Genomic DNA, 14,633 nt, shown 5'->3' with positions numbered 1-14,633 from the left:
TCTTGTTTTTCTGCTGTGGTCTCGACCCTTGCCCCATTTTCTGCTGCTCTTGGAGGAGGCAAAATAAGGGCCAAGGCCTGGAAACACAAGTGTTTTTACTGAAGCTCCACTTGGCCTCCCAAGCCCAGGCTGTGTTGCACCAGGTTCCCTGGGGTGGAGGCTGGAGGCAGCTGCCAGGGGCAAGATGCCCACCCACTGGCCCCTAGCCCTTGCTGGGCTGGCCAATGAAACAGGACGATTGTGAGGTGGGGACTGCCTGCCCCCATGAGTACCAGGCTGTTGAGGCCGGGCCATCTCCTCCTCACTTCCATTCTGACTGCAGTCTGTGGCTCTGATTCCATACTGGAGGGTAAGAGTAATTTTATTTAGTTCCAGGCTGGGTGGGGGTGTGTCCATAGCCTCTGACGGGGATGTGCTCAGGCTCTCCTGTCCATAGCAGTGTGGGGACGGATATAGGCAAAACTCTGGCCAGGACAGCACTGGTGGAGGCAGATAGGCCTTGGGTTTCTTCCTCAATTGACCCACAGAGAGCTGTTCCTTCTGGTTAAAATGCCTGGGACCATCCTGAATTGTGCCCATTCACTCTGCGGCAGGATGCTTGCTGAGGAAAAGGGTTGGAGTCAGTGAGGTGGCACGTTCGTCCACAGATGAAGTCCAGCTAGATGAAGGAGGAGAAGGGGATAAGTTACTTCTTAGCTTGCTCAGGTGGGACAAAGGAAGAAGCATGTTCAAAGACAGCTTGAGAAAAGCCAAGCTGAGCTCTGACCTCAGACTGGAGTTAGGAGTCCAGTTCTACCACTTGATTATACTCAGCAAACATTGATTGAGCAGATTCTATGGGCCAGACACTGGGTTGGTTCTCAGGATACAAAGATGAGGGTGACATAGTTGTTGTCTGCAGATTTAGGATATCTGTTGGCATGGGGATATCTGACATTGAGAGGCTCCAATGGGATAAAGTGAGAAAAACCTGGCGTAGGTGGGAACTTATGAAAAATTGTATTTTTCAAGGCATTTTCAGACAGCAGCAACTGGATCTGCCTGATCTTTGTCAAGCCCAATCCCAGGTACCCCAGTGAGTGCTGCACCTGAGGCATCCTGGTGGTTTTCAGCTGTAGCTGCAGAAGGCCAGGATGGGAGGGATTTTAGAGGTCCGGCCAGCCCCTCATGTAGTAGAGGACTGGGTCCCTGGTCTGGGAGGTCCTGGTTTGGATCAAGCCTCATAGAGTGGGGGCATCTCACCCCCAGGGTCTCCATTAGGAGTAAGGCTGGCTCTGCCTAGTTAATAGGGTGGAGGGGTCCCTTCATGCCAGCAGAGTATGTCCAGAGGAACATGATGGTGTCAGTGTGGTTCCAGAAACAAGCAGTGGGAAGGGAGTGCTGCAGCTTAATCAACAGTCTGGAGTCTAAAGGAGAGACACAGGACTTGTCTTTTTTAGGTGGCTGCAGGGACAAACTTTCTGCCTACTCCTTGTCAAGCCAGAGGATCAGTGGCCCCTAACACTTGCCTGAAGCCAGTAGGTAATGGTTTTTGGCAAGTAGAAGCTTTCAACCAGAATTCCTTAATGTGGAAAAGAACTTATCCTAAAAATGCAGTGGAGGGATGTTCTACTCTATCTCTTCCTTGAGGGTACAGGTATGGGGATGTGTGTGTGTGTGTGTGTGTGTGTGTGGGTGTGTGTGTGGGGGGGGTGTGTGTGTGTATCAGTGTGTGTGTGGGGGTGTGTATGTGTGTTGGGCATCGAGATACTAACAGTTCTCTTGCAGGGCTGAATGAAAACATTCAGACAGTGCTCCTGAGAGCCAGATAAAGCTGAATTGATTACTGGTTCTGCCATTTATCATTGGGTTGTGAAATTGTCATGTGAAAATGTCAATATTCTACATTTTGACCTTTAAAAATGGCAGTTTCAGGCCTGGCGCGGTGGCTCACGCTTGTAATCCTAGCACTCTGGGAGGCTGAGGTGGGAGGATTGCTGAGGTCAAGAGTTCGAGACCATCCTGAGCAAGAGCAAGACCCTGTCTCTACTAAAAATAGAAAAATTAGCTGGGTATGGTAGCACGTGCCTACAGTCCCAGCTACTCAGGAGGCTGAGGCAGGAAGATCACTTGAGCCCAGGAGTTTGAGGTTGCTGTGAGCTATGATAATGCCACTGCACCCTACCTAGGGCTTCTGAGTGAGACTCTGTTTCAAAAATAAAAAAAAAAAAAGGGGCAGTTTCACATAATTCAACACAATGGTTGCATAATCTTAAGCCAGCATCCCGGTCTCTTCAAATCCCAGGTTCTTCTATACATTAGAGTCAAAAGCAGATCTATGGAAATATTATATGAAACAAGGTTTCCAAGTGCCTTATGCAAATTATACTCCGAAGAACTCTTACCAATGTCAAAATGTTCTCATGTTCCTCATCTCACATGATCCCATTTAGCAGATTAGGAAGCTGAGTCTGAGAAGCTCCATGCAATGCTTTTACAGGTTGTGTAATGTGATGGAAGCCTCAATGGTTTGGAAGTCAGAACAGTATTCTTTCAGGGATCATTTTATTAATCTCTCAGTTTCCCCGATTCTAAAGTTGAGGCCATTTTCCTTGGGTTCTTATAACGATGAAAATAAATAATGTGTAAAATCTCCCAGTGTGGGAGCTGGCTTCTATGCAGATCTAATAAATACATTCCTTCTCCTTCTCAGCCTCCCCACTTGAAAAGCAGGGCAAGGGTGAGATGATTTCCAGAGTCCCTTGGCTCTGACATTCAAGGATTTTGTTGCCTTAATGCCCTTTCCTACTGGACGAGTTGGCACTGGGCTTGGTGACCTCTCCCCCATATAGCCCTGCCTCCTGTCAGTCCCAAAGGGAACCCTGTCCTTGCATTTCACAGAATTCTGATGTTGCCCCCAAAATTCCAGTAGGTCAAAGTGAAATTTGTCATATATTTTAACATGAAAACAGGAGATCATACTAGCCCTTTAGGATCCTAAGAACATCATGGTCATCCCTTTGTATAATTTTAAAAGCGAATGAGTCCATGCCTGCGTGAGATTTGCCAGAAAGGCCAGTGCAGTGATTTGGATTTCAAATCTCAGTCTGCTCTCTTTTACTTGTTATCTTTGGGAAGAAATTACTGAACCTCTGGTCTTCGGATTTCTCTTGTGGGAATTGAGTCCCACCTCCTGGAGTTCTGTGGGTGAAATGAGATCAAAGGGGTGAGGGGTATTCAGCAGTGGTCCATAGCAGGTGGTCCATAAATACTGGTTCGCTCCCTTTCTCTGTGTGGAGCGCTTCATAAGTTTACAAAGTACTTCTTCATACTTTCTATCAATTAGCTCTCACAATAATATTGTGAAGTAGGTTAGGCAAGAATTACTATCCCACATTTATGGGCAAAGAGCATGAAGCCAGGGAGGTGGGGGGAAGCAGGTAAGTCACCCAGAGAGTTAGGTGGAGCCTAGACTAGAAGCCAGATCCTTTGCTTCATAATCTGGGGGTCTTTTCATGCTACTTTTTCTTGTATCCCCCACCCCATGGGGTGGAATATTAAAAGGCAGGATGTGTGACCACGATGATTTTCTCTTCCTAGGTGATGTCTAAAAGTCTGTTATTCATCTCTGGGAGACCAGAGTTTGACTTCCAGCCTCTCTATGTTTAGCTCTGTGATCTTGGACAAGTCACTTAACCTTTCTGAAGCCCCTTTCCCTCATCTCTAAAATTGGTACAGTCATAGCTAACATTTATTGAGCACTGACATGTGCCAGTCATCATTCTAAACACTCTATACAGATTATGCCATTTAATCTTCCAACAAACATAAGACGGAAACATGTTACAGGTAAGAACAAATTATTTGCACCTCTGCACTAAGATCATAGACCATGTGCTCCCTATTCTACGCCATACTGTCTCTCAAAATGGTTGTGAGAATTAAATGAGATATTAAGTGAAGTAAGGACTTTACAAATAAATAGCATGCTACAAAGGCAAACAATTATAAGTGGCAATTGGGATTTAGCTTCATGATCCAAGTAAAAGTTTTCTTCCTAGGCACGACTGAGTCTTAGATTACAATCCCCAGTTCCATTTAATAATGCTTTCCCTTGTGAAAATAGAAGGTAACAATCAAAATGTTAAAAATTGCTCTAGAGACTTCTGACTTTGCCTTCCCTCCAGGGTTTGGGGAAAGACGACAACAGTCTTTGTCTTTGGGGCCTGGCTTAGTTGCCTTCACCAGTTTGCATATTCCAGGTTTTCTCCTCCTGTCTTCCTGTGGAAGACAGCACAGCCTCATAGATTTGCCTCTCTCATTTCTAGAGAAAGCAAGTACAGAGCTCAAACTTCTCCCCAAGTTCAGTAGAGGGCGACAAATGTACACATAGGTGATAAGAGCAGACCTTAAAAATACTCTTGACACCTAAGGGGCAACACCTGACTCTGGTAGCAACTATCTCTGCTGCTGTTGTTATTTCTGTCTCCTTTCTTCTCTCTGTCTGCTGGTTTCATTCTCAATTCTTATTTTACCTTTAAGATCATATTAGAACTTGATATCTGATAAATGATATATTCAATCAATAGTGAAGGAAAAGATTAATTTAATTAAAGGTGTTTAAACAGCTAGTCTTTAAATGGGGAGAAATCATTTGAGTACTTTAGGTCATAGCTTACATTAAAACAAAAAAATTAGAGTTGGATTAAAGAGTGAAATTTTAAATATGCCTAACAATAGGAAAAAAAAAAATAGAAGAAAATAGAATACTTATGAAATCCTAGCATGGATAAGGACTGTTTAACATTTAGAAGCAAAGAAAAATATCAACAGAGTTGACTACACAAAAACTAAAACTTCTGTACAACTAAAAATCAGGATAAACAAAACAAGAGAATAATCTGCACACTAAAGCAAATAGTCATAGCATATATAAAATGTTGGTACAAAGAGCTCACAGAAATTGATTCAAAAGTTATGTCTCTTGGCTGGGCGTGGTGGCTCATGCCTGTAATCCTAGCACTCTGGGAGGCCGAGGTGGGAGGATGGCTTAATGTCAGGAGTTCAAGACCAGCCTGAGCAAGAGTGAGACCCCATCTCTACAAAAAACAGAAAAATTAGCTGGACGTGGTGGCTTGTGCCTGTAGTCCCAGCTCTTCAGGAGGCTGAGGCAAGAGGATGGCTTGAGCCCAGGAATTTGAAATTGCAGTGAGCTATGATGATACCACTGTATTCTACCCTGGCAATAGAGTGAGATCCTGTCTCAAAAAAAAAAAAAAAAAAAGTGATTATAAAAATTGGAAAATGACAAAGCAAAAATAGAGGAATAAATTTTTTGTAAAGTGTGATTTCTATGTTAAAAAATAAGCAGAGACTTGTGCTGCTATAAACATTCTAGTGCAGATGTCTTTTTTATAGATTGTCTTTTGTTCTTTCAGGTAGATGCCCAGTAATGGGATTACTGGATCAAATGGTAGTTCTACCTGTAGCTCTTTGAGGTATCTCCGTATTACTTTCCATAGAGGTTGTACTAGTTTGCAGTCCCACCAGCAGCGTATGAGTGTTCCTATCTCTCCACATCCACGGAAGCTCTGACTCCGGTGGGGCAAAGGCAATATATGTAACCTAAACATTTGTACCCCCTGTAATATGCTGAAATAAAAAAAAAATAAGCAGAGAAATTCTTGTTTTCTGTAGTTTCCAAAGAGCTATATAACTGTGTGTATATATATATATATATATATATGCATGTGTGTGTGTATATATATATATACACACACACGCACAGAATACATATTTCAAATATTCTTCACTCTCCTGCCTTCCTTCCCCCTTCCATTCTTCCTTTTTCCTTCCTTTCACTTTCCCTTCCCCTCTTCCTCTGGCTCTCTCTTGCTTTCTTTTTTTCATTATAAAAGTATCTATTTAGTCCCCACTCTGTGCTAGTAGTGTGCTAGTAGTTTGTTTAATGGGGAAATGGGTGAGCAAAACAGGAATTACAGGAGAGTGCAAGGAGTGCAATAACAGCGATAAGCCAGGGGACTGGGGAAACACACAGGAGGAACAAACAACTGAGATGGGAGAGGGAGGACAGGGAGGACTTCCTGAAAGAGGTGACGTCCAGACTGTGTCCTAAAGGCTGAATAGAGACCAGGCAGGGAAGGAGCAGCTAAATGTGGCCCAGGCAAAGGGTCAGTGGATATGCTCATGGGACAATGTGTCTCTGGTTGCCTGTTTAACTTAAGGTGAAGCTGTGTGTGTGTGCGTGTGCGCATGCATGTGTGTGTGCATGCGTAATATACCCAATGGTCAAACATGTGACCCAGGACAGGGGAAGAGGAAGAGAGAGAGTAGGAGAGTAAAAAGAAGAACAGAAACAGAATCTGAGAGAAGAGGAGGGGAGGGAGAGAGACATTGGTTTACAGTTGAGTGGAGCTATCCGAGTCATTGTTCCTGGAAAACTCAAGAATGGATTCTTGGCAAGTTGACTCTTGGAGCTTTCCCTGTGCTTAGTCCTGTGCTCAGATGTGAGGAAATTAAAGAGTGTTATCCCTGACATCACTGAACTCACACTCTTGCTAAGGAAAGGAGAATACACATGGGGGACGACTGCAAATTTCAGGGCAGGAAGAGATCAAGGTAGACCACAGAAAATCTTCCTGGAAGGAGCGAGCATTGAGAGAGCAGTTCTTAGAAGTGGCCTCTGCTGAGATGGATGCAGTCCCGCCTAGGTCCTGACTGGGTGTGCCGTGTAGGGTCTGTCTCTCCCGTGGGTGACCATGCACATGTGGATTCCAGGGCCCAGGATGCTGTTGCTGCGAACTGTTCTGCTTCTATTAGTCCTGCCCAGCGATGGCCAGGACACCACAACTGAAGGGACAGGAGTCCTGCTTCCCCCACCCAAGGGCGGCTGCACAGGTTGGATGGCAGGCATCCCAGGGCACCCTGGCCACAATGGGACCCCAGGCCGTGATGGCAGAGATGGTGCCCCTGGTGAAAAGGGTGAGAAAGGAGATCCAGGTAAGAACAAGGTTTTTGGCCTCCTTCATTACAGACCTCTCTTGGGTAAAGGAGGGCTTCCAGGGTGATATGAGGGCATTAGTCACTAACTAAGCCCTAAACATAGGGAAGAAGCAAAATTTTTTTATGTAACCCATAAGGAATCTGAAACAGATTTGGGTTGATCTCCCAGGGATGAGGAATGGTGGTACCTCTATAACCAAGTACCCTTTGACTCTGCTCCATTTGCATCTCTGACCCCATCCCCCTTCCCATCCCTCCCTCATTCCTATTCCCAACATGTTCATACTCCTGTTCCGCTTCTAGTTCACTTAATTCCCATTCCATCCAGTGGCACCCAGCCACACTTACTGCACACCGCTGGAAGGTCACAGTCTTGCTTTTGGGGAATTCTTGGTCTAGTTAAGAAGATAAGTCTAATAATGCACAAGACTCTGTTAGTGGTTACTGCAAGAAAGTCTAAATATACCAAACTGAATGTGAACAAATACACGAAGTATGAAACACAGAGAAATGCACTCAATGCAGACCTGGATTAAGCATGAAGGCTTCAAGGTGGGGAGGCAGGGCTTGAGCTAGGCCTTGAAGGATGGGTAAGTAGAATAGAAGAGGAAGGGCATCCTAGATAGAGAGGATAGAAGAGCACAATGTGGTTAACTGAGCCAGTGTATAACAGGCTGAAAGAGTGGAGGGTATGTGATGGAGACTTACAGGAGGTAAAGTTGGAGATGAATTTATGGGAGCCTGCTAGGCAGTGGGGGATTTGGAATGAGAAATTGACATTTCTCTCCTTTGGGGAGTTCTTGTTGGTTCCTTGCTGTATAAGTCAAGTAGACTGTAGGTGGGAGCCACAGGGACAGTACTTTAGGCTGGAACCAACCTAGGCAGGAATTCTGTTCCCTGTGGTCACTGAAGTCCTCTTGTTTTCTAGGTCCTGTTGGTCCTAAGGGTGATACTTGTGAGACTGGAATGACTGGGGCTGAAGGTCCCCGAGGCTTTCCGGGAAACCCAGGCAGGAAAGGAGAACCTGGAGAAGGTGCCTATGTATACCGCTCAGCATTCAGTGTGGGATTGGAGAATCGCGTCACCATCCCCAATGTTCCCATTCGCTTTACCAAGATCTTCTACAATCAGCAAAACCACTATGATGGCACCACGGGTAAATTCCACTGCAACATTCCTGGGTTGTACTACTTCACCTACCACATCACAGTCTATATGAAGGATGTGAAGGTTAGCCTCTTCAAGAAGGACAAGGCTGTGCTCTTTACCTATGACCAGTACCAGGACAAGAACTTGGACCAAGCCTCTGGCTCTGTGCTTTTGCATCTGGAGGTGGGCGACCAAGTCTGGCTCCAGGTGTATGGGGAAGGAGAGCACAATGGACTCTATGCAGACAATGTCAATGACTCCACTTTCACAGGCTTCCTTCTCTACTATGACACCAACTAATCACTGCTCACTCAGAGCCTACACCAGGCCAAACTGCCCAGAAGTCGGTCAAAGAACAGTCAACAGGCTTTCAGCGTAGTTATGATAGGAGATTGATTATTATTTAGTTGGAGGGCTCTGAACATTATTCATTCATTTACTCATTCATTTATTCATTCATTCATCAAGTAACATTTTATTAAAAAAATCATATGCTATGTTCCCAGTCGTGAAGAAGACATGTTCCCTAGCCTCAAGGATTTCTTATGCAGTGGCAATAAAAGGGTAATAATAACATTTACTAGGAAGCTTCACATACATGACAAGATAACCAACTACAAAGAAGTAGTTGACAATGCTATTTTGTACCTACTGTCTCTCCTGATGTTTATGCCAACCCTGTAAGGTACATAGGAAGGATATAATTCTCCTCTTTTACAGTTAAGGTTCTGAGGCTGAGAGAGTTAAATGAATGTCTAAGGTCACACAGGTATTAAGTGGCAGAGCTAGAAATCAAATCAAGAGCTATGGACTTTTTTCACTAGACTGTGCCCCTTTCAGAAGTACACGGCCTTTTTGTACTGTTGATAGGGGTCTGTTACCCACCTCACTTGGGGGCCTCTGAATTTGCCTTCATCACAAGCTAAGACTCCCCCTCCACACACACAACAGAGCTTTCTCAGAGAAGGTGGTTCTATGATTGCGTGAGTCCCATCCCAGCTGCACTACTCAATGGCCCCTACACTGCTCTGTACTTCCTCTTCTCTGTGACTCTTCCCATGCTCTTCCCTCCCCCGGGGAAAGCCACCTCCACCCCCACACACTGAACTCCTCCCTGTTTCTCAAGGCCGCCTGGCCAGGAGCTTTACTGATGTGATAGCTCACATTTTACCACGGCTGAGAATCCCGGTTGTGAGAGGCATCCTCCCACCAGGGTAGGGACGACTGCCAGGTAAGGACTGTGCTTTCTTCACATCTGAAATTCTTGCAGATCCTGGATAAATGCCTCTTGAAGACCAATCTCTTGAATTCCTTATCTACCCAGAATTAACTCCAATTCAGTCTCTCCACATAACCAGTCCTCATCCACAGAAACACTTTCATTTTAGGAACTCCCTGGTTTTAAGCACCCAATCCCTGTTCAACTGGATAGTGTAAATCTTTTCCCTTGAGGTTAAGGAAGATTGTGCATTTCAGAACACTTAAGGAATTTTCACTCAAGGAAGTAGCTTGAGCCTGAAATGCAAAACCCATGAAGGAATTTGGAATCCATTCTTTCCTTGAGTACCAACAGGGTCAGGGAAGACTGGGTCTCCTGAATTTATTCTTACTCTTTAAGATTTATAGGTAGTGAATGGTGGTGATAAACATTCTCTCAGGAGGCAATCACTCAAGTGATTTTTCTTCAAAGGTTTTAGCAAAAGCAGAGTTAATAGCATTCTGTATAAATATAGAAGAAGTATTTTGCTTACAATTTTAAATGCTGAGTGATTCCTTTGTGATTGCTATTCATTAAGGGATTACTATATCTACATATAAAGTTTTGTCTTTTAAATGCTTGCATATCATTATTTTCTACAAGTACAGATACTGTCCAGCATTAAATGCAAAACCACCTGCTTCACGTGACTTTTGTTTTCATTTTTGAGAAAGATACGATGTTTAGAGAGGAATGAAGAGGTGAGAGTTAACCCTGTATTAGTGAGGATTCTGTGTTGTGAATGACAGAAACCCAACTCAAACTAATGTGAGGGAAAAAAAAAGAAAAGAAAGAAAGAAAAAAGGAAAAATTTATTCCTTTGCATAATAGAAAATACCAGAGCTGTTTTGTCTGTTCTGTATTTAGGTAAGGCTTGAACCAAAGGCTCAAAGAAATCAAGTCCGTGTTCTGTCTGTTCTTCCACTCTGATTTCCACAGTGTAGGTTTCATCCTCAGGCTCTGCACAGTATATTTCCAGACTTTTCCTCATGATATCAAAAAGACGGCAGTCTACCCACCTTTCGTACCCTCACACCACACCATCCTTCTAAAGACATTGTCTTTTCTGGTGGTCCCCAAAGAGGAGAGAGGAAGCTCTCTTTCCCAGAAGACCCAGCATCTCATTGGCTCTCACTGAGTTGTGTTCCCATCTGTGACCAATCACCGAAGTCAGGAGGATGGAATATACTTATTGACGTAAGTGTGGCTCAAGCCAACAATATTTAGAGGTGTTTTTTCTAAAGCAGAATCTGAACACTGTTACCGGAAGTGGGAGAATGAATGATGGATACAAAACAACACTTGTCCACAACAAATTCTCAATGCTACATTTGAGCTTCCTTAAGTTTCTCAGAGAGATACTGCTGGGAAATTACTATTGATTTTCCCTAAAATTTCAACAAGTAGCTAATGTCTGGCCACACTCACAGTCCCACATCTGGCTGGGGTGGGATCCTCACAACATTGGACATCGTGTCATAGTCACTCTGAACTCCCTGGAGCAGAGTCATATCTTTGTGAAATCAGAGGCACAGAGAGGGCCGATCTATACAACACCTCTTCAGAGAAGTTATGGCCAAGATTTCAGGAGTCATGGTCTCATGATGCCTTCAAGTATAATTGTGAATGTTTATTTCTCTTCAGTCTGTCAGCTTTTGCTTCATGTATTTTGGAGCTCTGTTGTTAGATAGGTACACATTTAGTGGTAAGACTTCTTTGTGAATTTACCCTTTTATCATTAGGTAATGTCCTTCTTTATCTCTGATAATGTTCCATATTCTGAGGTCTACTTTGAAAATATAGGCATTTCACTTTCTTTTGGTTAGTGTTTGCATGGTATATCTTATTCCACCATGTTCCTTTAAATATATGTATATTATTATATTTAAAATATGTTTCTTACCTACTGCATGTAGTTGTTTCTTGCAGACTGCATTTTTTTTAACCAGTCTGAACATATCTGTCTTTGAATTGGTGTTTAGACAATTTATATTTAATAAAATTGTTATGATTAAATTTAAGATGACCATTTTATTTATGTTTGCCACCTCTGTTTTATTCTATTTTCTGACTTCTTTTGGATTATTTAAATATTTCATAGTATTTCATCTTTATTTATTGGGATTTTGGCTTTATCTCTATGTGGTATTTTTTATTGGTTGTTCTGGGGATTACAATATACTTAACTTTTCATGGTATACTTAGAGGTAACATTTTACTACCACAAGTAAACTATAGAAGCCTTATAATCATTTTAGTTTCTTTATCCTTCCCCCTTTGTGTTATAGTTGTCACATATATTATATATATTTACATTGAAACATTATAAACAATGTTATATATTTTTGCTTTCAACAGTCACATATATTTCAAAGAATTTAAGAGGAGAAAAATGCTCTATCCAGATATTTATTGTTTCTTTTGTTCTTTATTCATTACTTTATTCCATGTTTCCCTCTGGTCTAATTTCCTCTCAACTTGAAAAAGTTTCTTTAGCATTTATTTTAAAGCAGGTCTGTTGGTGGTGAATTCTCTTAGTTTTCCTTCATCTGAGAATGCCTTTATTTTGCCTGGAGGATACTATTGCTGGATATAGAATTCAAAGTTGACAGTTCTTCCCGCACTTTATTTATTTATTTATTTATTTTCTCCTAGCACCTTAAAGTTGCTGTCTCATTGTCTTCTGGGCGCTGTGATTTCTGGTGAGAAACCTGCAGGCATACTTTTCCCTTATGTGTAATTTAGCATTTTTTTTCTTCCAGCTGCTTTTAAGATTGTGTTAATCCATTTCACATTGCTATAGAGAAACACCTAGAGCTGGTTAATTTTCTGTTTTTTGTAGAGACAGAGTCTTGATCTTGCTCAGGCTTGTCTCAAGCTGCTAACCTCAGGTGATCCTCCCACTTTGGCCTCCCAGAGTGCTAGGATTACAGGCATGAGCCACCATGCCCAGACTCTATTCATACATATGTATATTTATGAAATAATTTTTATCACAAAATATATTTCTGAATAGCCTAAAAATTAAGATATCAAATGATGCTCAAACTTTAAAAAAAAAAATCTGGCCATAGATCTTTTTCATTTAAAATTTAAAATTTGTTTTTTAAATTATATGTAATTTTTAAAATCTCATATATGCTTCACTACTTCTTTGTTAGGAATTCTTAATGATAACTCCTAAAACTGTTAGGTAGATAGCAAGGTATTCCAGGTCTCCTAGGGATGAAAGTGGATGCCAAGCAGCATAGGTACAATAGAGTTTGGAAAAGTGACCTAGAACAACTAGCTTTCAGAGAGGCTCATGGGAGATCTACATGCACAATAAGACTCAGGTCAGATAACTCTCAACTGTCCAATCAAAGTGGTTCCATGGTGACGTTTGAACCATGGGGAGGTTCCAATCTGGACACTATAAAACAAGACCCAGACCATAACCAAGGTCTCTTTCTGCCACCACAGGGGGTCTGGTCATCATCTGTGGCATATTTATCTTGCTCTACAAACCTATAACTTGCTCTTGTTCTATAATCCTATCTTGCTCCCCCTCAATAAATTTCTCCTTGTGCTTACCTTACTTTGGTAAGGTAAGGCTGGTCATTCTTCAGCCATGAGCTTGCCAAGAACTGAGGACACAGAATGAGATTGCCAAACCCAACAAAACTAATTTTAATAATTGCTGATGTAGATTTAGTTTGCTTGGATATACTTTTAAAAAACATTTTTGAATGTCAAACATCTGATTTAAAGTTTCTGTTTACCTTTCTGATCAGAGGAGCAAAAGGTATAGTGGATATGGCATTCATTAAAATCGTTAATACATACAAAACAGTAATATTTATAGCATCGATAAATATTTTTAAGTGGTACTCCTAAGTCAGAAAAGTTGCGGAAAAGAGACCTTTAAAATCTTGTGGTCTTGAACAATGTTATGAAATGGAAAAAAATAAAATACTTCCCAGCTGTGTCTTTTGTTTTATAAACAAAAAAAGAAATCAGGGATTTATCTTATACTCTCTGTCATGCAGGGATTACTTTTCCTGGTCTTCTGGGATGCAAGAGGTGATTTCTCCTGGAGTTTTTCTGACAGTGCCGACTTACACAATTCCAAGGCTTGACCAGCCCTTAGGTTAAATCTTGCTGGATTTAAAGATGATAAAGAAGATAAAAATACCCCACAAAACTCACCCACACTATGGGTCATTGTTAAAGTTTTGACTTTAGTCCTCAATCTCCTTGCTATTTTTTACCTTTTAGCTTCTTTACATTTAAATTTTTATTTTATTTTTTTTTGCATTTTGTCCGCAATGTTAGTTACAATCAGTGGGAAAAGTTGACTGCAGTTGGCTTACTCCCTCTTGGCTGGCATTGGACATCCCACATCCCGTGATCCTTCTAAACAAAAAAGGAAAAAAGGATTTAGAGATGGCAGAAGCCCCAAGAAGGCATATAATTTACCCTGAACTTGATGGAAGTCAAAGAAAATAAATCTGATCTTGAGAAAGACCCATGTTGAAGAGAGACTGTGGAGGATACCAAAAATTCCTTAACCAAGGGAGGCTGGGGCCAGGTAAGATCTTGATTGTGACTCTGGCCTCTGATTTTTCCTGTGCCTGGAGTGAATGATGAGAATACATCAAACACTGTGCCAGAGGCTGATGTGGTCAGCATGACCTCTCCCACAGGGATCAAAGCAGAAATACTTACCTCCAAATTCAGGAATTTTATTCATGCAGCATTTTACTTAGAGATGTCTGGAAATATCCAGGTTTTTATGAATGCTTGAAAATATTAATAACGAGATTTTTTTTCTTTGCTCTTTTTAGTTTTCACCCAGGTATTTTACAGCAAATAAAAATAATTTTGAACAAAATTTACTATCTAAAAAACACATTTTTTTTTTCCCCAAAAGTAAGCGAAACAATGAAAATGCAAAGGCCTCTTCAATTTATTAGCCATGTATGCTTCACAAGATCAGTGTAACTGGATTCCTGGGCCAGGAGCAAAGTTTAATCTGCTGTTTAGTATGTGGTCAGAATGAGGGCTGTGACTGGGCTAAGGGTCAGTCTGTGGCTGTGATGTGGGAGACACCTGCTGGATATTCTGCCGTTTCTCCCTTCACGGAGGACCAACCCTTGGCCCTGCCTTTTAGGCAGCCCTGTGGTCCAATCTGATCCCTTTCTCCTAGTGGCCATTGAACAGACCAGGAAAGACACTTGATCTA

General features: G+C 42.0%; 1 protein-coding gene across 1 annotated transcript; it reads left to right on the top strand.

Annotated features, from left to right (window-relative positions):
• Positions 1 to 6,785: 6,785 nt before the first annotated feature.
• On the top strand, positions 6,786 to 8,451 carry ADIPOQ (adiponectin, C1Q and collagen domain containing). Its single transcript, XM_069472799.1, has 2 exons — positions 6,786 to 6,999; positions 7,931 to 8,451. Exons 1-2 carry the CDS (start codon positions 6,786 to 6,788, stop codon positions 8,449 to 8,451), a joined length of 735 nt encoding a protein of 244 aa, XP_069328900.1.
• Positions 8,452 to 14,633: the final 6,182 nt, after the last annotated feature.

The sequence above is a fragment of the Eulemur rufifrons genome, chromosome 7 (assembly GCF_041146395.1).
Source record: "Eulemur rufifrons isolate Redbay chromosome 7, OSU_ERuf_1, whole genome shotgun sequence".
Lineage (NCBI taxonomy): Eukaryota > Metazoa > Chordata > Mammalia > Primates > Lemuridae > Eulemur > Eulemur rufifrons.
Note: the sequence above shows the minus strand (reverse complement) of the source record. Positions and strands in the feature narration are given on the sequence as shown.

Excerpts from the sequence above, each read along its gene's own strand:
- ADIPOQ (XM_069472799.1), top strand. The coding sequence starts at position 6,786 with ATGCTGTTGCTGCGAACTGTTCTGCTTCTATTAGTCCTGCCCAGCGAT. Across the intron at positions 7,000-7,930 it reads GGGTGAGAAAGGAGATCCAG|GTCCTGTTGGTCCTAAGGGT; the intron begins GTAAGAACAAGG and ends CTTGTTTTCTAG.